The sequence below is a fragment of the Phocoena phocoena genome, chromosome 15, assembly GCF_963924675.1.
Source record: "Phocoena phocoena chromosome 15, mPhoPho1.1, whole genome shotgun sequence".
NCBI classification, from domain to species: Eukaryota; Metazoa; Chordata; class Mammalia; order Artiodactyla; family Phocoenidae; genus Phocoena; species Phocoena phocoena.
This window is the reverse complement of record NC_089233.1, coordinates 1,938,455-1,965,517: the sequence shown is the minus strand read 5'-3', so window position 1 is coordinate 1,965,517 and position 27,063 is coordinate 1,938,455. Positions and strand designations below refer to the sequence as shown.

The window sequence follows — 27,063 nt, the reverse complement described above, 5'->3', positions numbered from 1 at the left end:
GCATACACATCCTGAACATGTTTTGTTAGATTTATACCTAAGTGTTTCATTTTTGTGTGATTATTAATAGTATTGCATTTTAAATTTCAATTTCCATATGTTAATTGCTAGTATATAGAAAGCCAGGTGACTTTTTTAGGTTGATTTTTATATCCTATATCCTTGCTGAATTAACTTGAATTCTAGGAGTTTCTTTGGTATATTCCTTTGGATTTTCTACATAGACCATCATTTCATCTGTAAATAGGCTTAGTTTTATTTTTTTTCTCTCTAATCCATGTACCTTATATTTCTTTCCTTCACCTTACCACACTGGCTAGAACCATGCTGAATAGCAGTGATAAAAGTGGGCATCCTTGTCTTGTTCTCATTCTTAGAGGGAAGCATTCAGTCTTTCACCATTGATTTTGATGTTAGCTGAGAGTTTTTGCCCATGTTCTTTATGAAGTTAAAGAAGTTCTCTATTCCTAGTTTCCTGGGAGTTTTTATTATAAGTGGGTGTTTATTTATTTATTTATTTATTTTTTGCGGTACGCGGGCCTCTCACTGCTGTGGCCTCTCCCGTTGCGGAGCACAGGCTCCGGATGCGCAGTCTCAGCGGCCATGGCTCACGGGCCCAGCCGCTCCGCGGCATGTGGGATCTTCCCGGACCGGGGCACAAAACCGTGTCCCCTGCTTCTGCAGGCAGACTCTTAACCACTGCGCCCAGGGAAGCCCAATGGGTGTTAATTTTTTTAATCCACATATCTGTCTCCCTAGCCAGATTCTGAGCGTCCAGCGCTCGGACGTTGCTTCATAAGCATTTTCTTTTCCCACAGTGCCTATCTCAGGGCTTCGCCCCAGGGAAGCATTAAACAAGTTTGTGGATCAGAAGGACAGGCCATGGCCACCAGTGGCAGATGGGCATATGGACCCTGAGGAGGGAGCTCACAGGAACATCTCTAACCAGGCAGTCCAGGTCCCTGGGTCTGGAGGGGAGACTGTAGCTAGTTTCTGGTCACCATTACCACTCACCTTGGTGGTTCAAGGCAGGTGCTACAGCAGAGGCAGGCAGCACGGACTCGTCTCCTTTGCCCTGGTTTGGGGTGAACCATCAAGCTGCACGCTGTCAGTCGGCGATTGTATGTTATGTGACTTATACTCCAAAAGGGCTGTTGTCCTGCCGTCCCTGTGCTGGGGGCCAGGGTACTGCTGCCCATCGTCCCAGGTCCCCCAGCCACTCGGAGCCAGCCAAGGCCTTTCCAGGTAGGGAGGGACCCTTTTGCTCTGGCTCATCCAGTACTGATGCTGCCAGGGAGTCTCCAGTCAGGAGAACGTAGAGACTTCCTTAGATGCTGTGTTGCTAACTTTGAAGTACTCACCTGAGAAAGATGGAATAGACCTACTTCCTTCCTGCCCAGGGAGGCGGTTTTCACCACGAGAGTATTTTCCACAATTTGGCCACTTTCCCTAATACTGTTTTAGTTCAGGCTGTTTCTCTGTCCCCTTGACCCTGTCAGTGAGGTAAGGAAAAGGCAGAAAATCCTAACTTTATTTTTAACAGTGAGGAAATAAGCAAATCAATGAAAAATAGTTTCTCATCATCGCAAATCTAGAACGTGATCCCCCAGCTCCTGTCTTCAGTGGGCGGGCCTCTTGACTTGTGTCCATTTCGGTCTGTTCCCGTCTCGTGACTGCCTGTGTGTTTACATTCCCCACTCCTTTTAAGTTGGGATGAGCAGTGTATCCTCTGGTGTTGAGGAGCTGCCAGACTTCAGTGATGATGACAGCTGTAGTACTACAGTTGTAGTTGTCTTAAAACACTGTCTCTTTCACTGACTTGGTTCACGCTTCATTTGCAAATGTCACTTTGCTGAGTTTGTTGCCGCTTCTTCCTCATTCAATTTTCTGCCTTCCGGGACCTTTTCAAATGAGTGACAGCAAAGGGCAGGCCTGTGATGTGATCTGTGTGTCCATCTGTCTTAATACAGTTACATTCCTGGGAGCAAGACATTCATGCCAGGACAAAACAAACCAAGAGACAAGTCCTGGTTGCAGCTTGTGAGTTTCCTGCTGTATGACGATCAATGCCCACATCGAGGTTCTCTGTTGTGATTTCGCCTTTGCAGCACAATGAAATCCTTTGATTTCTTTTCTTTCCTAGGGCTCAAGGGTTCTGGTTGATGCACGAGACAAGCTTGGTATTCCTTGGCAGTATTCCGAAAATGAGAAGCACGGGATGTTCCTCATGGCCTTTGAGAACAAAGCAGGGCTGCCCGTGGAGCCTGCCACCTTTCAGCTGTACGTACCTGCTCTGAGCGCGCTCTGGAGGGATTCTGGCATCAGGGAAGCTTTCAGCCGGAGGAGCGAGTTTCAGCTGGTGAGTGAGCCCTCTGTCTGGACTACACGACTGTGTTCTTGACCTTTGGTAGAATTTCCTTTAAAAACTGTAAAAGTACAGGCAAGCTGTAAATTGCTCTAAACCCTGATATTTAAGAACAGAAAAACAACAGAGGCTAATTAAGCTATCTAAATGGTTTGAGAGGAACAAAATTAATTAACTCAGGCTAGATAAATGTTTCTGTCCAAGGAATATGAAGGATTCTTAAAATAGTCAAGATTGGTGTAACTCAAGGAACTCACATTTTCTAGATCTTGTTCATGGTAGGAAATGAATGTGTCCTTAAGAGAACTTTGCAGCTGTGAAGTATGGGTCCTGCCTGGCAAATCATGAATGTTTTCAGGTCTATGCCTGGGAAGCTAACCTGAACCCTTCCAAGTTGTCCCCTTAGGATTCTTTCCTTTTATTTTAAGGTCTGAAAGTTTCACACAGCCTCGTCGTCTTTGTCACTTAGCTTCATTTAGGATGTGAGTCTTTAAACAGAAAATTCGGGGTGTCTAGCCTATTTGCGTTCTGGTTTTTTCCTAAGTGTCCTTCAGCATTACCTGCGTGTAAAGATGAGTATCACGTGTCTCCTATAACTAGGATAGATGTGCCCGGCTGACATAAATACCCCCTGGGGGGCGTCCAGAAATCACACTGACCTTCACGTCCCTTTGCCCCTGAGAAGCAGGTTCCCAAGTTTTAAGTCACCGGTCCCTTGCCTTTCTTTATGGTGTTGCCACACTATGTATTTATTTTTTAAAAAGTCTTGAGTTTTCCGTTTTCAAACTTCACATAAATGGTTTCATCCTGTATGTATTCTGCCGTGACTTGCCGTTTTCACCCAGAATTTTGAAGTTTATTCATGCAGTGCATGTGGCTGTGGTCCTTTCATGTTCGCTGCTGTCTGCTACCCTATTGTGTGGACGTACTCGCGTGCATCCGTCCTCTCGTGCGTATACTTTGGAATCGTTTTCCATGTTTTGCTATTGCAGACAAATCCGCTGCGCTCTCTCCCGTGCACCCCCAGGTGCACGTGTTCGGGGGTCTCCAGGACATCTACCAAGGAGGGGAATTGGCCAGTTGTAGGGCATATATGCCTCCAAATAGACAAGATATGTCACGTTATTTTCCAAAGTGATTATACCAGTTGTGTTTCTGCCAGCAGCGCAGAGCTCCTGTTGCTCTCATCCTTGCCAGTCTTTGGTGTTATCAGACTTCCAAACTTTTTAAGAATCTCCTTTTAGCTGAAGGAGCCAAGGTATGCTCTATTTTTATAGTATCTCCTTAGGGTTTAATTGACGTTTCCCAGACTTTTTGGCTGTATGTGTTTCCTCTTCTGGGAAATGCCTATTCATGTCTTTTGCCAGTTTTTTACTAGTGAGTTATGTGTATTTTTCTCATTTATTTGTGGGGTTCTGCACAGTCTGCCTGGTAATCCTCTCAGTTCAGCTTCCATGTACTCTTCACCTGATCTCCCCTGATGCTCACGTCTTACACAATCGTAGCACACTCGTCAAAAGCGGGAAACTGACGTTGGTACGGTACTGTTAATTAACCCGTAGACCTCATTCAGGTTTAACCACTTTTCCTCTAAAAGCCCTTCTTATAAGGCAGGATCGGGCTCCGGACACCACCCTGCATTTAGTCCTTGTTTCTCCTGAGCCTGCCTGTCAGTGACAGCCCCTCGGTCTCTCCTGGGTTTTCATGACCTTGACACATTGGAAGAGCACCAGTCAGTCATTTTGTAGAATGTCCCTATTTGGGTTTGTCTGGTGTTTTCTCATCATTAGAATGAGATGATGCGTTTTTTGGCAAGGAAACCACTGAAGTGATGTGTCTGCTTAGAGCATCCTGTCGGGTACATGCTCTCGATATGTCCAGTTCCTGGCGATGTGAGCCTTGATTACTCGGTTAACAGGGTGTTTGCCAGGTTTCTCCACTAGAAAGTTACTACCGTCTCTGTAACATAAATATTTGGGGGAGATACTTTACAACTATGCAAATATCATGTTTCTCTGCAAGCTTTTGCCCACTAATTTTACTGTCCATCGGTGGATCTGAAGGATGACATTTTATAACTCTTTCATTTTCACATTCATTCTCAAGTTAAGTTTAAAAATTAAAGTGAAAGAGTCAGATGAACTAGAAGACAGAGTTGCCACAGAAAGGAAATTTTAATCTTCTAAAGGGCAGGAATGTCAGAAACAGGGAGGGAATGCACAATATCTAAGTGTGAAATCGTGGTTTAAGTCTCCCCTTCCCCCTCCGCCCCAATAGACTCACATGGTCTGGGGAAGAAGATTCTAGTGTCTTCAGAGCTTGGATGGAAATTGCTGTTATCAGTTGAGAATTTACCGAAGAAGGAAATATAAACATCCTGAGCTGAATATTTGCAAGTAGTGTTTAACAGCGTGGTGGGATGGTTTTGTGAGACTTGTGCGTTCGCCGTCCTCGGTGGGGCGCAGCGTTGTGGAGCAAGAAGGGCCCTCCTGGCTGGTACACGGAGCCCTTGGCTCGCTACACACGGGGAAATAAGCCCAAAGGTCATGGCTTCCCAAGGCCCTATCTTTTTTTTTTTTTTTTTTTTCAACCGTGGCATGCAGGAATCTTTGTTCCCTGACCAGGCATTGAACCCGTGCCCCGTACAGTGGAATCGCAGAGTCTTAACCACTGGACCACCAGAGAAATCCCCAGGGCCCTGTCTTCTTAGCAATCACTATGAGGAACTCGGGCCTAAAAGGCCAGTCTGCTTATTTCTTTCTTCAGTCACTTACTAGTTAAGCATTTATGGGGCACCTACTGTGTGCGAGGCACTGTGCAGTATGCTGGGGACATGGCAGGGAGTAAGACCAAAAATGAGCCTGTCTCCAGAGAGCCTTTGCTCTGGACCTGAAGCTGGCGAGTGATTAGGGGGAGGTTGGCTCCAGGTGGGTCCGTCATCCCATCGTTTTGATCTTACGCTTCAAACAGCCCGACTTTGTGAGGGTGTGGTTACCTGACAAGTGTTCACATGTTGTGTGCTTTTGAACTGCGATGACCGAAAGCAGATATGGAGCTGCTGATTTTGTTTATTGGAGGGTAGGTGTGTGAGTGTCTGTTATTCTGATGTTTCGTACTTTTCTATATTTTTATTTAAAAAAATTATAGAACATCTTGTTAACTCCATGGACAGTAGGCCCTTAATAGTCTTTATGTCAAGATAGACAGTTGCAACCTAAGCGTCTTCACACGGTGCGGTCAGTTTTCTCTTCAGATCCTTTACTTAGTGTCAGAAACCTTTCCAGGGTGATATTTCAGCAACTAGTTTTGTTACCTATCTTCCCTCCCCAGGCGACGGAACTCTTAGAGCCTTTGACAGTCTCTCAGTGGAGACCCAGCCGCCATGAGACCTGCTGTCAGCCAGGCGTTAGACACCACCTGTTTCCTCTGCTCCCTCGGTTTTTCTTGCCGTTCCAGGCAGAGGCAGAAACAAAAAGGGGAAGAAGAAAGGCAGTGTTTGGTGACTGCCTTGTGAGGGCCTTTCCTCCTCAGAGGGGTCTCTCCCTGTCCCGAAAAGGAGAAACCTTGCCCTTATCACAAGTCACCTGTTCCTGCATATTCACTGATGTCAACTGCCGTTTAGACACAGGATTCAATAGCACTTCTCTGATGTCATAAAAAAGAAAGGAAGATAACCTTGCTATGTTAGACCTTATCTTTTAAAACACATTTGAGGAAGACAAGCACACTAAAAGAGAAGTTTTTGTCCTAAGTATAAGTCACATAAATATCGTCTACTTACATGCCCTTTCTCCAGTAAGAGAATTTCGAACTTGTTAAACACATCTGGCAAATTATCATTAACTAACGTGCTTATGATATAGCACATGGATAGTATTTCCGTGATCTGCTTTCTGTTACATACACCTTTTAACCTGGGGTCTAGTTCTGGAATGGTGCCGCAGGTGGGCCGCTGCTCTTTTGTGTGTGTGTAAGTCCTGCACTGATAGTGACTGGGAACTTGTACATCATGGTCCTCCTTGCCGGGCGGTATGGTGGGTGCTCTTCCTGTGAGCCTTTTCTGTGTGCTGGGCACTCTGCCGAGGTCGAGTGCAGTGTCCTCACAGAGCTGGTAAGACAGATGTCCAAGCAAACAGCTGGAATAAAGTGTGCCGAGAAGTATAACAGGAATATCCAGCTACATCAGGCATAAAGGGAAAAGGTAGGCAATCCCACCTGGCCGGAGGAGTGGGGAGATGTTTTTGGAGGAGATCCTCTCAAGATTAGGTAGGAACGAACCGGGGGCACGATTGGGAGTGAGGTGGCAGGGGGAGCCTCGCCAGGGAGCTGCAGAGCTCCGCGCAGCCCGAGCAGCGGTGCTGCCCCAGGAGAGGCCGCCCCGGCCGGTCGGCAGGCTTTGGTGTGCAGGGAACAGCTCTCCCACTCAAACTGCCTTAATGATAAGGGACTCGGTTGGCTAAGTGCGGGGCTGGGGGTGAGGCGGGAGCTTTACGTGTGGTTTGCGCTGCTTCTCCGCGCTTTTCGTGCCTCTGCCCCTCCTCTGCCGGGTCAGTTCTGGCCTGGCTGCCCCTGAGCAAGGCCTCGGCAGTGCCTGCCACCTCCCGGAGCAGAGGGGTCCCGTGCAGGGAGATGCTGTCCAGGGCTGCCGAGGCCTGGGTGAGTCTCCACCCCTCGCCCTCCTGCCGCGGGCACGTGGTCTGCAGGCAGCACAGCGGGGGTGGGGGGTTGACCACGCGGGCCACACCGAGCAGCTGGGAGTCACCTGTAAGCAGAGAGGCCAGTGAGGGATGTAAAGAGAGAGGAGCGGACCCGATTGCCAGTGCTTCCAGAAACCTCTGTCAGTAGCACGTACGATGGGCTGAAGGGGGGCAGACTGGAGGTGAAGGCCGTGGGGGGCTCCTGTAGGAGTCCGGTTAAGGGACTGTGAACTTGGACCTGGGCAGGAGGGGATCCCTTAGCCTTAGGCCTTAGTCTTAGGATTTACTGCTCCTGGTTCTTTGCAGAACTCTTTGCTTGTTATCTAGTTAATCATCCTCTTCATCATCGTCGCGCCCTCCAAACATGCCATGTGAGCAGGGAAAATCAGTAGGTACAGAGCTGCCGGGATAAACGGAACCAGTTTTTGCTTTTCACAGCTGTACTCTTGAAATTGCAGCCCAGCAGCCGCATTTCACAGCTTACTGTTCCTGTGGGTTCCGTGTGTCTTTTCTTAGAGGATTGGACAGTTACAGGGTTGTTTGGTACCTCTGCTCGAGTCCTCACCTAACTTCCTCTTGTCCGATTACGAGCCTGGCATTTGCTTGTCCAGAAGTTTGGGGGACTTTCCACAGATGAAGGTTCAGCACGCATGGAGGGTACAGTTTGTTCTCTCCTGGGATGCTTTTCGCTTCACGCTTGGATATTAAAAAGAGTCCACTGTACTGCGAATCGTTTTTTACTTCCTTCCGGTTCCTACTTCAAAGTGGCAGGGCCTTGTGCTTTCTTGAAAATGTCTTCATCCTCTTGGCTTTGGAAGATGGAGCTGGAGACTCAGTTCAGAGGAGGGAGTTTATGTTGATGGCGCAGTGCTTCTTGATTTCTGGAAGTCAAGTGATTCTGCTAATTACAGAGGTTCCTTTTTTCTGTAGTGTTCAGAAGAATTGAGTCTTTGTAACACTACCAGAGATGGCTAAATTGCTAGGAAAGGCTCACTCTAAGGCTGAATTTTAGACGTAGAGGAGAGATCCATCACGGTTGTGTGTGTGTGTGCTGCTGCGTTAGAACCAATTGGGTGTGAGGTTTTAAGAGGAAAATTACCCTGTGGCGAAGTGAGTAACGTGCTAACTACAAGAAGAATCACCGGAATTACCCGCCTGGTTCCTGACATAAAATCCACGTGTTGGGCTCAATTTTTGTAATGTCTGGGGCTTCGGAATTACTCCGGGTTTATTGCATCAGCTCACGGAGGCATGGTCCCCATTGTCAGCGTGGCCTGTGGTCTTTGCCCACCCCTCACCCAATGGATGTGCTTTTTAAGGGCTGGAGAACCATGGTTTACAGGTTCTCAGGCTTGGAATGCTTCTTTGGTGAAGCTCTGGGATAAAGTCGTGCCCAGAACTCTCCTTTGCATTCGTGAAACAAACATCAGGTTGTGCTGTGTGGTGCTTACACCTTTTTAGAAAAAAAAAAGAATGAACCAGTCACTTTCCAGAAAGGCCTGACACCCCAGGTTAATGTTCCTTTGGATACTTGCCTGTGCTTTTGATAGTAGTATTTTAATTGGGTTTCAAAATTCTTTCCCTGAGCTTTCTTAGTAAGGAAGTTTCTGAGGCGCTAGAGGGCGGGGCTGAATGGAAGATGGGGTGATTTGCAGCCACAGTAACTTTTTGTAACTTTTCTTTGAGTCCACACGAAACAAAGTGACATATAGTGAACAGGCAATTTGGGGCATTTTCTGTGCCCAGTCCCCTGTCCTTCTAGGAAAGGAATCTACTCTGTAATGGCTTGGTGGTTACTTTCAGCAACTTGAGGAACAGTGTCATGGTAGCTGGTTGACTAGGAATAAGTCCTGAAGTAGCAGCGTGTTTGGCGAGTGACAGGCGACACCCGAGGGCTATTTGGGGGTAGCAGTGCTGTGAGAGTCTAGAGGTCTCTCTGCCAGTCTTGAGTGTTTCCCAGGTCCACCCCTTGTTCGTTGTAATCCTTTTGCTTCTTCCTCTTTTCTCTGCTATTAAGATATCCTATCTCTTGATTTTTTTAAATACCGTAATCCACGGTTTAGATCAGAGGGAGACAAGGGAACCCCAGAAAGTGTGATAGGGACGGTGCCTTCAGCCCCAGATTTTCCTGTGGCACAGTCTGGAACATTTCCAAGAGTCTTTCTACTTCGAAACGCCAGTGGTCCCCTGCTGTTTGTGGCAGGTGGCAAGATTCCTGGGTGTCTGTAGTTTTACCGTGAAGCTGGGTTTCATGTGATGGGAAACCCCAAACAGCAGTGACTCTTCCTTTTCCCTGTCACATGAAAGAAGGGGTAGCCAGGTGGGTCTCTGTCCAGACCCTTCCCCGTGTCCTACTCCGTGGCGCCTGTCCTCAGACTTGGCCACCAGCCTGCGTCCCAGCCAGACAGGAGGGGGCGGAGGGGGCGGAAGGAGAGTCCACGCTCTGCCTTTTAGGGCGGCTTCATGCAGGTGCGGTCCAGCGTGCCCGCCTCGCCCCCGCCCCTGCCCTCGCCCCCGCCGGCTGGAACTTGGTCCTGCAGCCTCTGCCAGAGCCCTTTTTGGACCTTTTGCCTCTGAGATGACGGGGGAGGGGGGCGGTGATGGGGGGCTGCTGGTACTTTGTGTGGGCCCCAGGGAAGGCAGGGCCGGGCGTGCTATTCTCGCAGCGTTACATTCGGGCTAACTGAAATCTCGCAACTGTGCTTACGGTCTTGTGTGTCTTTTTAAATTTCATGGAATTCATTAATTCAGCAAATATTTGTGGAGCAGCCACCCCGTGTCAGGCACTCTTATAAATCCTGGGAAATAGTAGCGAACAAACAAACAAAAAATCCCGGCCCGTGTGGAGCTGACTTTCTGACAAGAGGAGAGCGACAGTAAATAAATTAGTAATAGACGTGTGTGTGCACGCGTACGTGCACGCATGCACGAGCATACGTGTTGTGTGATTAGAGAAAAGTGAAGCAGGGACCTGGGTAGAGAGTGTGGAGAGGAGCCTCGATGGAGAAACAGGGTGGTCACGGGGAGTTTCCGTAGCGATTCTTGGGCCTCCCCAACTTTTGTTTTCCCTTCCATCGTGGTGGCCGAGCTGGGAATGTGGCCACAGGGCCAGGCTGCATGTCCTACTCTCCCTGGTTGGGTGCAGCCGTGGAACCAGGGTCTGAGACTGGCCCTGAAAATGACCGGACAGTCCGTCCCGGCCTCTCTCCTCCTTCCCACAAGCCGTCCAGTGTCGAGAACGTGGGCAGTGGGCAGGCAGCGCAAACCTAAGAGGAAGCAACACACACCATGTGGCCGAGGCACCCCAGCCCACGTTTGTGGAAGCCTCCATGTTTTGGCTCGTTGCCCTAACTGATGGAGCTTCCCTGAGTAGCGTTTGAGAACTCTCTGAAGGAGACGGGAAGGCAGACCCTGGGGGAGGAGGGAAGTGTGTTCTAGCCCAGAAGAGTAACAAGTGCAAAGGCCCTGGGGTGGGGGCAAGTGTTGTGTCGCAGAGCAAGCAAATGGGGGGAGGGGTCTTCAGAGCAGAGGGGCTCATGGAGGCCTTGTGAGGGGCCACTGGAAGGACTTCGGCTTTGGGCAGAGGAGTGATACGGTTTGATTTACATTTTACTCGGATCACTTTGGCAGCTGAATGGATAAAAGAAACAGGGAGGCCCTTTGGAGGCTTTTGCCATAATCTAGGTGGCAGGTGACGGTGGCTGAACTGAGTGTGATGGTGCCGGGGGCGATGAGGAGTGGTTGGGTCTGAGTATCTGAGACCCGGAGAGGAGTGTGTAGGTTACCTAGTGTCACTGCCCGTCCAGCTTAGGGATTCTTTCGGCATCAGGCCTGATGGTCGATATTGAGCCCGGTATTTTATCTTTCAAATTTCGGACACTGGTGGAGAGTCCATTTCTCTTCTTTGCGATGGCTCCCAGGCTGCTCCGCATGTCCGGACCAGCACCCAGAGCACAAAGCACGTGCAGCCACACCCGTGCCCATCCAAACGTGTCTGGCACCGTGCTCTCCGCCAGGACACACATTTCAGACTGTATGACCCAGTCTTTCTGCGAAGATCAATGGCCCCTCGTTTCCTCAGGTCTTACCGTCAGGAATGCCAAGAGGAAAGATCTTGAGCTGAGGAAGGCAAAGTTAAAGCAGCTTAGAGACCCCACACCTCCCCCAGGTGGTGTCAGTCCCAGTGTGTGCTGGGTGGCGATGAGTTGTGTTCTGAGGTCTCCAGGTAGTATTTGGTTAGGGTTTAGTTAGTGAAAACTGAAGCCAGCAAATAGTACCAGTTTACACTCCTACCAGCTGTACCTTCTTGAATGGTGTATGAGAGGATTTTCCTCCAATCCCTCAGTCATACTAGTTTTATTCTTCTTAAATTTTTACCAGCCTGATAAGTGAAAATTCCCATGACTTTTAGTTCTTTTCGTGTGTTTATTAGCCATTTATACTTATTCTTTTGTGCGTTGCTATTGATACCCTTTGCTTCTTTTTTTCTGTTGGGAATAAGCACCACTAAGTGCTCATTTTTTCTAACACATTTTGTTTTTAACTTTTTATTTTGAAATAATTATAGATTCATGGGAAGTCTAAAAGATAGATTAAAGAGGTCCCTCACGTCCTTCACCCAATTTCCCCTAATGGTCAGGTTACATCTTACGTGACTACAGTCTGATATGAAAACCATGAACCGGCCACCGGTACCCTGTGCGTGTGTGGGATTGGTGTGACCACCCTCCTGCAGCCCTCCTGCTGACCCTTTATAGTCCCCCTGCCCTCCTCCCTCCCCCATCCCTCACCCCGGCAACCACTTATTTGTTCCCCATCTCTAACATTCTATCATTTGGGGAGTATTGTGCAAATGGAATCAGATAGAATGTGACTTTTCGAGGCTGACGCTTGTCACTCATAATGCCGTTGAGATAGATACACCCAGGTTGTTGTAGTATCGATGGAATATCTTTTCTGAGCCATATTCCATGGTGTGGAGGTGCCACAGTTTTTTATCTAATTATAGTCAGATACACAGACATGCACACATATATGCACACATACAGCTAGATATACACATACATACGTATATTTGAAGAATGCATCATTTTTTTCTGACATCAGAAATGTCAGAAGTTAGTGAATAATTTCTACAGAAAATGGAATTATCGGCAATTACTTTCTTAGTTTGGGTTTGATACGGTGTATGTGTGTGTGAGTTTTTAACCTTTCAAACTAAATTAACTTTGCTAATGTGGTCCATAGGGGAAAATCTCAGTCTTCCTAAAACTTACTGTTAAGGTCAGAGGGACTTGAGAAACCCTCTAACCAAATCCTATTTGATACTGAGACAGTTTGCGGCCTGGGAGTTGAAGAAATGTGCCTGAAGTGGCAAAGCTGATGAATGGCCCAGCCAAGATGAGGGCACAGGAACCTTGTCTAGCTCTCACTGGAGGCATGTTGAGGCCTTGGACCCAGCTCTGCAGAGGGCAGCACTCTTAGTTTGCCTCTGGGGTGGCTCTTGCCTGAGGACACAGAAGCAGGAAGCGGAGGTATTTGCTATTCTTGGATCATGTGCTGGTGAGAAACTTATGTGTTCCTGCTTGTGATGCTGGCCTTTCCCCTCCATTTCATTAATCACGAAGAGTATTATATACTTACAGACCTCAAAAAAGCTATTCCTTAAAAAAAAAAAAAAAATGAAGTGTTATGCATTTTAACATAGATCTTTGTGAAAAATGTTGCTGTAAACCTTTACCTCTGGAGGGTTTGTAAGCCAGTGACTTAATGGCCCAGGGTGGAAATGTGATATATAGTAGAATCAATAATGGAATATGTTGCATGATAACAAGGCCAGAAACCCCAAAGAAAAAGAATAATGGATTTGACTAAGTAAACATTTTTAACTGTTGTATGGGAAAAGTCAGCATAAAGGAAGTTAAAAGACAGATGACAAATTAGAAAAAAATCCACAACGTAAAACAAAGGTGCTTTCTATATGTTAAGAGAGATTATAAAACAGCTGCAGCCTGCATGAGAGAGCTCTTGTAAGTGTATAAAAGAAGACTGAGTGAAAGAAGAAGCAGGATTACCAGCCTTGCTACTAACTATGGAAATGCAGATTAAAGCAGTAATGAGATCATCTTTGTCCGTTAGATTGGTGGTGATTAATAATGTCCTGGGCTGATTGGGGTCATAGGAAATAGGTCCTGCATACACATAGGTGGCGGGAGTATAATGTGATTCAGTTTCTCAGTTTATGTCAAAACACAAAGTGCTATATCCTCTGGAGGTAGTTCAACTTCCAAGGAATTTATCCTAAAGCCATAATTACAAGATTTCCGGCTTCTCATTACAGTGGACTAGTTATCTAGAGACTTCTGCTGAAAGTAATTTAAAATGCTAGATAAAATGTTAAAAATAACTTTATGAAAGCAGCTAAGCACTGACAAGATTACAAAGTATGACCAGGCCGAACCCTAAGAGAGAGTTGAACCTCGAGAGATAAGCAGACCCCGAGCAGTGGTTATTTCCTGAGAGAGCTGATGATCTAAACCATGAACCTGAGCTATGATGTTTGACAGACTTTTCAGGGGCTCAGAAACAGGTAGAAACTTAAGATCATCAAAGTTGAGGAATTGGTAGGAGACTCTTCCATAACAAGCTGGGACCTCAGAGGGTGAGGATGAGCCATAAGGACACCCACAAAAGGAGCTGGGACCTCAGAGGGTGAGGATGAGCCATAAGGACACCCACAAAAGGAGCTGGGACCTCAGAGGGTGAGGATGAGCCATAAGGACACCCACAAAAGGAGCTGGGACCTCAGAGGGTGAGGATGAGCCATAAGGACACCCACAAAACAAGGAGAGACGAGAGCTTTCCTTGGCTGCTGAGCCAGGGCAGGGAGGAGGGAGGGGGCAAAAGAAGACCCACCTGTAGACTGGCTCCTCAGGGGACTTGCCACCCGGAGTTACAAGAGCAGTCCAAGAACCCCAGTGCTCTGAATTTAGGTTAAAGTGACACCAGACAGGTAGTGTGCCCAAGTAGCAAATGGAAACCCTCTCTGGAAAAGACACTCGAGTCCTAAACCTTGGAGATTCCCCACAAATGATGCTTTTGAGGACAGAGGGCATCACAGAGATAGCCAAAGTCACAAGGAGACAGGGCACAATGCCTAGAATCAGAGGAAAGAACAGACAGCAGAAATGGACCCACAGTCTTCAGGTATTAGACGTATCAGACACAGACTTTAAAACAACTATACTTTATACCCATGTAAAGCTGTACGTATAAAGTATGTGTATAAACAACTATTCTTTCTACATATATAACTTTATATGTGTATAAAGAAATAAAAGTTAGAAAATATCTTCAGCAAAAACTGGAAACTTACTAAAAGTGCTGTAACATATTTTGAAAGAACAAACCAGAACTTCTAGAATTGAAAAATACAAAAACCAAAAGTAAAAACTCGGTAGTTTGTACCCCATAAAAGAGAATATTAATAAAGTAGAAGAAATATTGGAAGAAAGTATCAAGAATGTAGAACAGAGAGACAAAAACAGGGAAAAGATGAAAGATAGGTTGAGAGGTATCAAGGATGAAGTGAGAAGGTCTAATATACCTTTAAGCAGGACTTACAGAAAGAAGACCAGGGCAGGGGCAGTACTGGAACAGGTAGCGGCTGACAGAATGTATCAGATCACAGGGTCAAGAATCCCAGTGAATCCCAAGCAAGATGAGTAATTTAAAAAGGCTATAACTAGATAAATCATAACGAAACTGCGGAAAACCAAAGACAGAGGAACATCTTAAAAGTAGCTACAGAAAGAGGTAGAGATGAACTCTCAGTGAGTGACGATATGACAGCTTTCTTCCACAAAGCTGCAACAGAAGCCAGAAAGATAAACGATACTTTGAGGTCATGCCTGTGAGAGAATGTAACTCCCAATCTAGAATTCTGTAAAATTGAGGGCACAAAAGGGACATCTTCAGACAAAGTTGATCATCAGCAAATCCTCCTAAAGGAATCATAGGGGCTACACAGGAAGCAAGAGGAAAGCGATTCCAGGTGGGGGGTTTGAAACATAAGAAAGAATGGAGACTAATTTGCCTGGTATTTTTTCTTTTGTTGGTCATGCTTTTGGTGTCAGATCCAAGATCAGGAAGGTTTACCCCTGTGTTTCCTTCTTATATTTAGGTTGTTCAACTACATTGTGGTTGTCTGTCCATTCTGGGTGAATGTTTGTATATGGAATGAGGTAGGGGTCCAGTCTCCTTCTCTTGCACGTGGACATCCGCTGTTCCAGCACCATTTGTCGAACATCTGTTCTTTTCCCATCAAGTGGTCTTGGCACCCTTGACGAAAATCAATTGGTCATACATGTCTGGGTTCATTTCTGGATTCTCAGTTCTATTCCACATTGGTCTATGTATCTGTCCTTATGCCAGTAACACACTATTTTGATTACCGTAGTTTTGTAGTAAGTTTTGAAATCCGGAAGCGTGAGTCCTTCAGCTTTGTTTTCTTTTTCTCATTGTGGTTTTGGTTTGCATTCCCCTGAGGATGAATGATGTCACACCACTTTGGAAGAAGAATAAAGTGGGCGGGACTTGCTCTTCATGGAGATCAGCAAACTACTGCCTGAAGGTGAACTTTCCTTTGGCTTATTTTTGTTTGAACCCCTAGTTTAAAAAAAAAAATTTTTTTTACATTTGAAGAAGAAGAATATGCAGTAAGGATGACTGTATGTGGTCACCATAACCTAAAACATTTACCATCTGGATCTTTACAGAAAAAGTTTGCTATCCCCTTCTGTAATAGGTACTGAGATTTTTTTTTAAAACAATTTAATAACCAATATAGTGGAGGTATTGGAACAGAATAAGGTAAGCAAATTGGTGGAACCACATAGAGAACAATGAAGATGGATCCCTATACACACACCCAATTTCAAATGGCTTAGAGACCTAAATATGAAAAGCAAAACGGTATATCTTTTAGGAGGTGATATAGAAGAATCTTCATGATCTTGGGGGTGGGGAAGAGTCGAAGTCATTAAAACTGCAAATGCAGAAGGAAAAGATTAATACTTTGACTACCATCAAATTAAGAACTTCTGTTCATCCAGAGAACACGTTCACCATCTATAACCTGCAAAGGAAACGTGTCCAGAATGTTTAAAGAACCTCCACAAACCTGCCAGAAATAGGCAATTCAATAGAAAAATGGATTCAAGGCTTGAAAGGCATTTCTGAGAAGAGGAAATGATATTATACGCTCACCAGATTTCAGAAACTAAGACATTTGACAGTTCCAAGAGTTGGCAAGGATGTGGAGTAACAGGAACTCTCATATTGAATACATCCTGGTGCTGGGGTGGGGGGTGTAGACTGGGGCCCCCAATTTAGAAAGCAGATTGGTATTGTTCACTAAAGCGTAAGATATGTATTCCTTGTTGCTGAATAGTCCCACTCCTAGGAACACATAAAGGCAGGTATGCAAGCGTTCATAGCAGCATTATTCATAGTTGGAAACAATCCAAATGTCCCTCAAGAGTAAGATGGTAAATACACTGATTTTTATTCCTGAGTACTGCAGAGAACGTGGGCAAAGGACAGCTCCCCTCACCAGACGTGTGACGTTGAGCTAAAGAAGGCAGACAAGGAAGAATACCCATTGCGCGCGTGCACTTTCATGCCACGAAACGTACATACGCACAGCACGATTACCTTAAAAGTGCAGCCACCGTGCCGAGGAACACATGCTAATGGGATAAAACTACAAGGGAGAAGTGACAGGTTAAGAAACAGTATCACCAGCATCAGCATAGGAGTCAGAGAGCATATCATGAGGGCATTTCTGGGGTGCAGGTCATGGTCCACTCCCGGCCCCGGGGGTTGCTGTTTTGTCAGTTCAATTGTGCATTTTTCCTTTATGCACTTTTCTTATATGATGCCATAATTTATAAGAATAATGATAAGGATTTGAAAGGGAAAATATAATTAGATGAATACGCAGAAATTATTTGTGAATAGTGTTGATTGTATTGCTTATAAAAGCAGAAACAAAAAGGAAATAATCTAAGTACTGTCCAGTAGGGGTTGGCTGCCTAAATTAGGATACTGACCACGCGACAGAATGCTATACAGCTGTTAGAAAACCTAGAAGAAACTGTGTGTTGGCATAGAAAGAAGTCCCTGAAAAATCAAGTGGGAAAAGCAGATTAAAAATCAGTTATATATACAGGAGAGTCCTGTCTCTGTTTAGAAAGTGAAAAAAAAGTGTGTGTGTGTGCATGTGTGTGTGTGTGTGTGTGTGTGTGTATATATATATATATATAAATGCATAGAAAATCTAAAGCTGGAGAAAACATATCCACTGAACCATCTCAGCTGTTATCTTCCTTTTTTATTTTATATATGTTTAAAATTACAAAAATATATATTCTTAAAATTACCTAAAAATTTTAATTGAGGTAGAAATATGTATTATTTTTGTAATCAGAAAAGGCCATGGAAACATTTTTAAATGAATTAGAAAAATTAATGTCTGCAGAAAACAATTTTATAAATCTTATGCATTGTTTCTGAAAGAAATCTTAGAGTTTAAATAATTCTGGTTAGCTATAACGTACTATTAATCTGAAAGTTTCGAAGGATGGTAGCGTCAACCCCCTTCCCACCTCCTTTTACCAGATTTCAACAAATTTAGTCAACCTCAGCAAGTGCTCAGTGAGCTGGAGGAATGGGAAGAGCCCCGGCCTCACGCACCACTTTTGCTCCATATTTTTGGAGCTTCAGCTCCACAATCAAAGAGGGCAGCAGTGCCTTCCTGTTAGGTCGACTCTGAGAAGTGTGGTAGCACCGGGCACCATGCCTGGGGTGCAGTGTTTGTTTAATTATCCAGGTCACATATGCGGAGTTTCTCCTGTGCTCCCTGCGGCCATGGGCTGCAGAAGGAGCACCTCGCCCCTTCCCCTCACCCAGAGCCAGGGTCCAGACGCCTGCAGAGGCAACCTGCCTCACACAGAGGGTGGAGAAATCCATGCGAGCGGGAATCATCGGTCAGGGTGTGGTGGAGGAAATCAGACCTTAACTTGGATGGGGTTCTATTGAAAGATGGAATTCTCAAAGGAAGCTGGGAGGGAGGAGGGTGTTGATGGTCAATAAAATCCATAAGTAGTAATCAGACTTTGAAACACTTAGTTAACTTGTGAAAGAAGCACCTAGAAAAATCAAGAGTTGCTCTATTCTGGCTGCCCTTAAAAAAGCTTTTCTGAGAATTTCTCATTTAAGCCAACTGAAACAGTTGATTTATTAACTGGTTAGACCTTTTTTCTTTTTTCTAAATTTTGGTAAAATGTGCATTTTTCTTTTTTATGTCTCTTGTCACTAAACCTTTCTAGCAGACCAGTGTTAACAGTTGAGCAGGTGTATCCCAGTGAGTCTTGGGAAAGTTCAGGTTAAGGTGCTGAGGCTTAGTCTGTGTGTGTGAGCATTTCCTCCAAGGGTTGGATTCCCTGTGGATGTGACTGCAGCTGTGGCTTGCCACTCAGTACAGAGGTGAGAAGATGGGAAGCGTTCCTCATCTTCTGAACTTGGAAGGCATCTTTGCTAGGATCACCAGGAACCCCTCAAAAGTTTTTATTAATATTCTCTGCTTGTAAGTAGTTTCAAGGTTTAGAAGTACCTCAGAGTTATTATTTAGGAGCCTTTCAGACCTGAGTGGGCGGATTCCATAGCAGTAGTATTTGCCCCACGGTGTCTGTCTGAGCCTGCTCGGGCTACCATAACAAAATACAGCAGGCTTGGCGGTGTAAACAACAAACATTTATTTCCCACAGTCCTGGAGGCTGGGAGTCCAAGACCAAGGTGCCAGCAGATTTGGTTCTTGGTGAGGGCCCTGCTCCTGGCTTGCAAACAGCTGCCTTCTCTGCTCACGTGGCCTCTTCTTTGTGCCCTCGGAGAGAGAGAGCTCTGGTCTCTCTTCCTCTTCTTACAAGGACACTAATTCCATCGTGGGGACTCCACCTTGTGACTTCATCTAAACCCAGTTACTCCCGAAGGCCCCACCTCCCAATACTATCGCTTTGGGGTTTAGGGCTTCAACACAAGAATTTGGGGTCGGGGGGACAGTCAGTTCACAGCCATGTCCCTTCCCTTGCTCCCTCTTCCTCACTACCTTTCCCAAAGGCAGTTAATTAACCAGCCTCTTTTTCCCTCCGCTCACTCCAGTCCTCTGTGTTTATTTCTGTAAGGAGACAAGTTTTATTACGTGTTCAGCTACATTTCCAGATCTATGTCATCATTTTCATATGCTGGAATAAGAATGCATTATAATTAAAATGGGATTTCCCTCATTTCCTGCCAAGAGTTTTAAACCCAGAGAATTAGATTGCATTAAGTTTTTTATTTTAAAAGAGACCCCAGCCCCATGAGCTTTGAGAAAATTAGAATGCAGTGAGAGAAAAGTAGGGACCAGGGTTTGAGTTTGCCCGGTTTAGAATGCTGATGTAGAAATAGTAAGGTAGCTCTGAGGCACATTCAGCCCTGATGAGCCACAGGACAAGGGAGCTCTGCTTTTTGGCTTCTTCCTCTGCCATTTCAAGTCTAGTATAATGTTAACAAAACTCATTACAGGAATCTCTGGGCAGTAAATGGGTTTTATTCCTTGAAACACAAGTTAATTTTTATTCACAGTCTGGCACTGCTCCTTCCATGACAGTGTTTCATTGTAAAGTTCTTAAAGACCAAACTAATGGTGGGAATGAGATGCTTTGGTGACATGGACACACGACATTGGAATAAGCGGTTCTGGTTGGAACTTGTTTTAATAAGGCTTTGATCTCCCCCCTTAAGCGATGTTTGATATAAAAGGAATGCCTTTTGGCTGTGGTCTGTTGCACTGGACATTCTGCAACATTCTGGGGCATTTTAGCAAATCCTTCAGAGCTTTTTTCTGAGTTTGTATTTCTCAAGCAGTATAATGGGACAAGCCTGCCTGTCTCACCAACACAGTTCATGTTTCAGACCAAATGTGACTGTCCCTGGAGTCTGGGCGTCACTCCTTGCTCCGCTGAGCCAACGGGGCAGTGACTTCTGCGGTGACCAGTGCAGCCCCCAGGTCCCCTCTTCTGCTTCATCTAGGCTCTGCTGTCAACTTGCTGATCATCGGCTGCCTGTTCTTGCATCTCTCTCCTTTTCACTCTCTCTTTCACAATTCTCACATTTCAAATGTTTTATCCTTCAGCTTCTCTTCCAGGATACCTTTCTCCACCCGGCTTTTGTCCACGGGGATGCGTTCCTCCTCTTTGCTGGTGTCGTGGCAGCTGCAGAATTGCAGAAGTCTGCTCTAGCCAGAAAAAGACTGGCGGCCCGCCACCGCGGCCCCAGGTGTTGTCTTGGGGAAGGATTGGGGGTGGCTGAGAGAGGGAAGAGGGCAGCAGATGAACAGGAGCCAGCCACAGCGTGGAAGCCAGGTGTCCTGGCCTGTCCTTCTCTGACACTAACTTTAATCACTCACACTCCTCAGAGCCCTCATTTCCTTCTTCTCACTGTCTCACGGGTGTGCTGCCTGCCAAGACAGTGTCTGCAGAAGTGCTCTGAAAGCACAGGCACCAAGTAGAGGAAAGTTACAAGGCTGCTGTCCAGATGATACCTTCAGCATCCTTCAGTGGTCCTCATGTATTAACAGAGCTGGCAAAGAACTTTGGCCACGGTTCTGTTTGAGACACTGGGCAGAGTGGTCCTCCTGAGCTCTGGTGACTAAGACAGAGGGATTGCGAATCAAGGCTCTAATTTCAGATATTTTTTTCTTCCTCTCTGTTATTCTTTACCTGTTCTTTATCTTCCAGAACTTCTTACTTAAATCTCAATCTCCCAAGACTGTTCAGGATGGCTCTATCTCATTCCAGTCAATGTATATGGTGATATTTAGCCCCAAACAAGGTTTTAAAATACAGAAAAAGCAGTGTAGAAACTCCAGAAAATGGACAACTCGATCGAGCCTATTAAAATAAAACCTTAAAACCCAAGAAACTAGTTGCCGTGGTTGCCTATAGAGAGGAGAGCTGGGTAGCTGGGAGACAGACTTACTTCTCCAATGTCCCACTTCCCACCCTCCCTTTTTTTTTTAACTTTTAATTTTGTGCTGTGTTGTATTACCTATTCAAAAATTTCCTGGTTTCAAACCTTTCTACAAAGCTATAGTAATCAAAATAGTATGGTATTTGCATAGAGACAGACATTTTGACCAACGGAATACTATAGAGAACCCAGAAATAATCCCTTGCATATATGTTCAAATGATTTTTTGACAAGGGTGCCAAGACCATTCTATGGGGAAAGGACAGTCTTTTCAACAAAAGGTGCTGGTGCTGGAAAAAACTGGAACTTCACATGAATGAAGCTGGACCCTCGCCTAATACCATATACGAAAATGAACTCAAAATGGATTATAGACCTAAATATAAGACTGAACACTATAAAACTCACAGAAGAAAACATGGGGCAAAACTTCATGACACGGGATTTGGTGATCATTTTGTGAATATGACGCCAAAGGCACAGGCAACAAAATGAAAAATAGACAAATTGGATTCTACAAGAAAATTATAAGATTTTGTGCATTAAAGGAGACTATCAGCAGAGTAAAAAGACAACCCACAGAATGGGAGGAAACATTTGCAAATCATTTATGTTATAAGTGATTAATATCCAGACCATATAGAGAATTCTCCAAACTCGACAAAAAAATAAACTCTCTGACTCAAAAATGGACAAAGGACTTGAACAGACACTGCCAAAGAATATATGCAAATGGCCAGTGATGATATGAAAAGATGCTCAACATCACTGATTATTAGAGAAATACAAATCTTCCACCTCATACCCATTAGGATGGCTACAGTGTTTTAAAAAATAAGTGTTGGTGAAGATGTAGAGAAATTGGAACCCCTGTACACTGTTGTGGGATTATAAAAAGGTGTGGCCACTGTGGGAAACAGAATGACAACTCATTAAAAACTTAAAAATAAGATTACTGTATGATCCAGCAATTCTACTTCTGGGTATACTTAAAGGAATTGAAAGCAGGGTCTTGAGATATTTGTACACCCATGTTCATAGCTGCATTATTCACAATAGCTAAAGCATGAAAGCAACCCAGGTATCCATCAGTGGATAAATGGATAAGCAAAGTGTGTTGTATATACATACAATGGAATATTATTCAGCCTCGGAAAGGAAGTCCTGTCATGTACTGCAGTGCATGAATCTTGAGGATCTTCTGCTAAGTAAAGTAAGCCAGTCTACTAAAAGAGAAACACTATATGACCAGTCATATGAAATACTTAGAATATTCAAAATCATAGGCACAGAAAGTAAAATGGTGATTGCCAGGGGCTAGGAGCAGGGGAGAATGAAGTTATTTTTTAATGGTTACAGAGTTTCTGCTTTACAAGATTAAAAGAGCTGTGGAGAATAGTGGCAATGCTTGTGCAACATTATGGATATATTTAACACCGCTGAACTATTAAGCAGTTGTATACAAAAGACAGAAAGAGGGGAAACAAAAACAGGAACAACGAAGATGACAAGTAGAAAACAGTAACAAATATGACAGATGTTAATCCAGCTATATCAATAATCCCAAAATACTGGAGATTAAACAACACACTTCTGGAACTTCTCTGATGGCACAGTGGTTAAGAATCTGCCTGCCAATGCAGAGGACACAGATTCAGTCCCTGGTCCGGAAAGATCCCAGGTGCCGTGGAGCAACTAAGCCCATGCACCACGAGTACTGAGCCTGCGCTCTAGAGCCCGCAAGCCACAACTGCTGAGCCTGCATGCCATAACTACTGAAGCCCAGGCACCTAGAGCCCATGCTCCACGACGAGAGAAGCCACTGCAATGAGAAGCCCACGCACCGCAAAAAAGAGTAGCTGCCGTTCACTGCAACTAGAGAAAGCCTGCGCACAGCAATGAAGACCCAACACAGCCAAAAATAAATAAATAAATTTAAAATAAATAAACAACACACTTCTAAATAACACGTGGATAAAAGAAGAAATCTCAGGAGAAATTTTTAAATATTTTGAACCAAGTAAAAATGAAAACAAGACTTATCAAAATTTGTGGGGTGCAGCAAAAGCAGTGCTTAGAGGGGAATTTGTAGCATTGAATGCTTATAGTAGAGAAGTATCTAAAATCAATTATCTAAGTTTTCATCTTAGAAAATTAGAAAACGAACAGCAAATTAAGTCCAAAGTGAACAGAAGATTTAAAACAAAGAATTAAATAGATGAAATCGCAAACAGGAAATCAGTAGAGAAAATCAACAAAACGAAAAGCTGTTTTTTGAAAAGATCAATAAAATCGATCATCCTCTAATCAAGCCATCTAAGAAAAAAAGAAAACATATAAGTTACTGATACCAGAAATTAGAGAGAACATCATTACAGATCCCGTGGTAATTGAAACGATATTAAAGGAATATTATGAACAACTCTGTGCCCATAAATTTGATAACCTAATGAAGTGAACCAATTCCTTGGAAGTCACAATCAGCCAAAACTCACACAAGAAGAAGTAGATGCTCTGAATAGGCCTTTATCTATAAAAGAAATTGAATCAATAATTAATTACCTTCCTAAACCAAAAGCACCAGGCCCAGGTGGGTCCACTGGTGAATTCTACCAAATATTTAAAGAAGAAGTTATACCAATTCTCTGCAGTCTCTTTCAGAGGACAGAAGCAGAGGGAATAGTTCCTAACTCATTCTATGAAGCTAGTACTACCCTAATACCAAAATCAGACAAAGACATTCCCAGAAAAGAGAACTGGAGAACAGTCTCTCTCATGAACATGATGCAAAATTCTCAACAATGTTAGCAAATCAAATTCAAAAATGTATAAAAAGAATTATACACTATGACCAGGTGGGCTTTATATCAGGTACATAAGGCTGGTTCCACATTCAAAAGTCAGTGTGATTCATCACATCAACAGAGTAAAAAAGAAAAATCACATGATTATATCAATAGATACAGAAAACTCATGTGACAAAATTCAGCACCCATTCGGGATAAAAACTCTTAAACTAGGAATAGTGGGAAACTTTCTCAACTCAGTAAAGATGATCTACAAAAAACCTACAGCTAATAACGTCATGCTTATTGGTGAGAAACTCAAAGCTTTCCCATTAAGATCATGTACAAGGTAACAATGGCCCCTCTCACCACTTCTTTTCTACATCATATTGGAAATCCATGCTAACGCAGTAAGGCAAGAAAAGGAAGTAAAAGGTATACAGATTGAGAAGGAGGACATAAAACTGTTTGCAGAAAACGTGATCATCTATATAGAAAATCCAAAAGAATTGACAGAGAACTCACGGAACTAATAAACAATGATAGCATGGTTGCAGGATGCCAGGTTAATTTCCAAAATTCAGTTGTTCTCCTATATACCAATAATGAACAAGTGGAATTTTAAATTTAAAATACAATATCATGGACATTAGTGCCCCCCAGCCAAATGAAGTACTTCGGCATAAACCTAATAACAAAATATGTACAAGGTCTACATGATGAAAACTACAAAACTCTGATGAACAAAATCAAAGAACTAAATGGAGAGATATTCCATGTTTCATGGATAGGAAGACTTGATATTGTCAAGATGTCACTTCTTCCCAACATCTATAGATTCAGTGTAATCCCAATCAAAATCCCAGTACATTATTTCATAGATATCGACAAACTGATTCTCACGTTTATATGGAGAGGCAGGGACTCAGAATAGCCAATACAATATTGAAGGAGAAGAACAGATTTGGAAGAGTGATGCTACCTAACTTTAAGGTATGTCCTGGAACCGATTCCCGCAGATACCAGGAGACGAATACATATAGTGACAGAAGCAGGACAGTGGTTGCCTGGAGACAGGAAAGGACTGCAGGAGAGAGGAAGGGACATGTGGGAACTTTTGAGGGTGATGGATTCATGTTCATTACCTTGAATGTAGTGATGATCCCCCAGGTGTATGCATACGTCAAAAGTTAATAAACTGTACACTTTGAATATGTGTAGTTCCTTGTATGTCAATTATACCTCAGTAATGCTCTTTTTTAAAAAAATAATTTTCTTAATTCACTGGATCAGGTTTTAAATGGATTCTTTTCCTGGTGCCATATGAAAGTAACTCATTGAAAGGCAGCTTCTTTGAATGTCACTGTCTTTTTTTTTTTTTTTTTTTTAAACATGTACTCAGTTCTCCAGTACCTGGGATGTGACTCGATGATGGGGAGGGGAAGGAAAAGACTGCCTTTCTTAAAGAGTTCCCAGAACAAAGCAATCTGGGTGCTACCCTAAATCCCAACTGATAATACTTTGTAATGTGTAGCCTATGTGCCATAATACTTTCCAAAATCTGAAATTTCTTTTTTTTAATTTATTTTATTGAAGTATAGTTGATTTACAATGTTGTGTTAATTTCTGCTGTACAGCAAAGTGATTCAGTTATACATATATATACATTCTTTTTCATGTTATCATCCATTATGGTTTATCATGGGATATTGAATATAGTTCCCTGTGCTATACAGTAGGACCTTGTTGTTTATCCATTCTATGTATAATAGTTTGCACCTGCTAATCCCAAACTCCCAATCCACCCTTCCCCCACACCCCTCCCCCTTGACAACCACAAGTCTGTTCTCTATGTCTGTTTTCTTTTTCGTAGATAAGTTCATTTGTGTCATATTTCAGATTCGACATATAAATGATATCATATGGTATTTGTCTTTCTCTTTCTGACTTCACTTTAGTATGATACTCTCTAGGTCCATCCATGTTGCTGCAAATGGCATCATTTCATTCTTTTTTATGGCTTAGTAGTATTCCATTGTATATATGTACCGAATCTTCCTTATCCATTTATCTGTTGTTGGACATTTAGGTTTTTTCCATTTCTTGGCTGTTATGAATAGTGCTTTATGAACATAGAGGTGCATGTATCTTTTCGAATTATAGTTTTGTCTAGATATGTGCCTAGGAGTGGGATTGCTGGATCATATGGCAACTCTGGTTTTCTGAAGAACCTCTATATTGTTTTCCATAGTGGCTGCACCAATTTACATTCCCACCAACAGTGTAGAAGGGTTCCCTTTTCTGCACACCCTCTCCAGCATTTGTTATTTGTAGTCTTTTTAATGATGGCCATTCTGACCAGTGTGAGGTAGTACCTCGTTGTAGTTTTGATTTGCTTTTCTCTAATAATTAGCGATATTGAGCATCTTTTCATGTGTCCGTTGGCCATCTGTATGTCTTCTTTGGAGAAATGTCCAAGTCTTCTAACCATTTTTTGATTGGGTTTTTTTTTGTTGTTGTTATTGAGTTGTATGAGCTGTTTGTATATTTTGGAAATTAAGCCCTTGTTGGTCTCTTCATTTGCAAATATTTTCTTGTAGGTTGTCATTTTGTTTATGGTTTCCTTTGCTGTACAAAAGCTTGTAAGTTTGATTAAATCCCGTTTATTTTTGCTTTTATTTCTATTGCCTTGGGAGACTGACCTAAGAAAACATAGTACGATTTATGTCAGAGAATGTTTTGCCTATGTTCTCTTCTAGGAGTTTTATGGTGTCATGTCTTATATTTAAGTCTTTAAGCCATTTTTAGTTTATTTTTGTGTATGGTGTGAGGGTGTGTTCTAACTTTATTGATTTCCATGCAGCTGTACAACTTTCCCAACACCACTTGCTGAAGAGACTGTCTTTTCTCCATTGTATATTCTTGCTTCTTTTGTTGAAGATTAATTGACTGTAGGTGTGTGGGTTTTCTTCTGGGAGCTGTATTCTGTTCCATTGATCTATATGTCTGTTTTTGTGCCAATACCACACTGTTTTGATTACTGTAGCTTTGTAGTATTCTCTGAAGTCTGAGAGGGTTATGCCTCCTGCTTTGTTCTTTTACCTCAGGATTGCTTTGGCAATTCTCGGTCTTTTATGGTTCCTTA

At 43.7% G+C, this 27,063-nt stretch overlaps 1 protein-coding gene across 2 annotated transcripts in view; it reads left to right on the top strand.

The window, feature by feature from the left end:
- Positions 1–27,063, top strand: part of GNA12 (G protein subunit alpha 12) — a 109,856-nt gene that overhangs the window by 48,446 nt on the left and 34,347 nt on the right. For both annotated transcript variants that reach the window (XM_065892075.1, XM_065892076.1), the window contains exon 2: positions 2,144–2,359. In XM_065892075.1, coding sequence (XP_065748147.1) covers positions 2,144–2,359 — 216 coding nt within the window. The remainder of the gene's footprint in view (positions 1–2,143; positions 2,360–27,063) is intronic.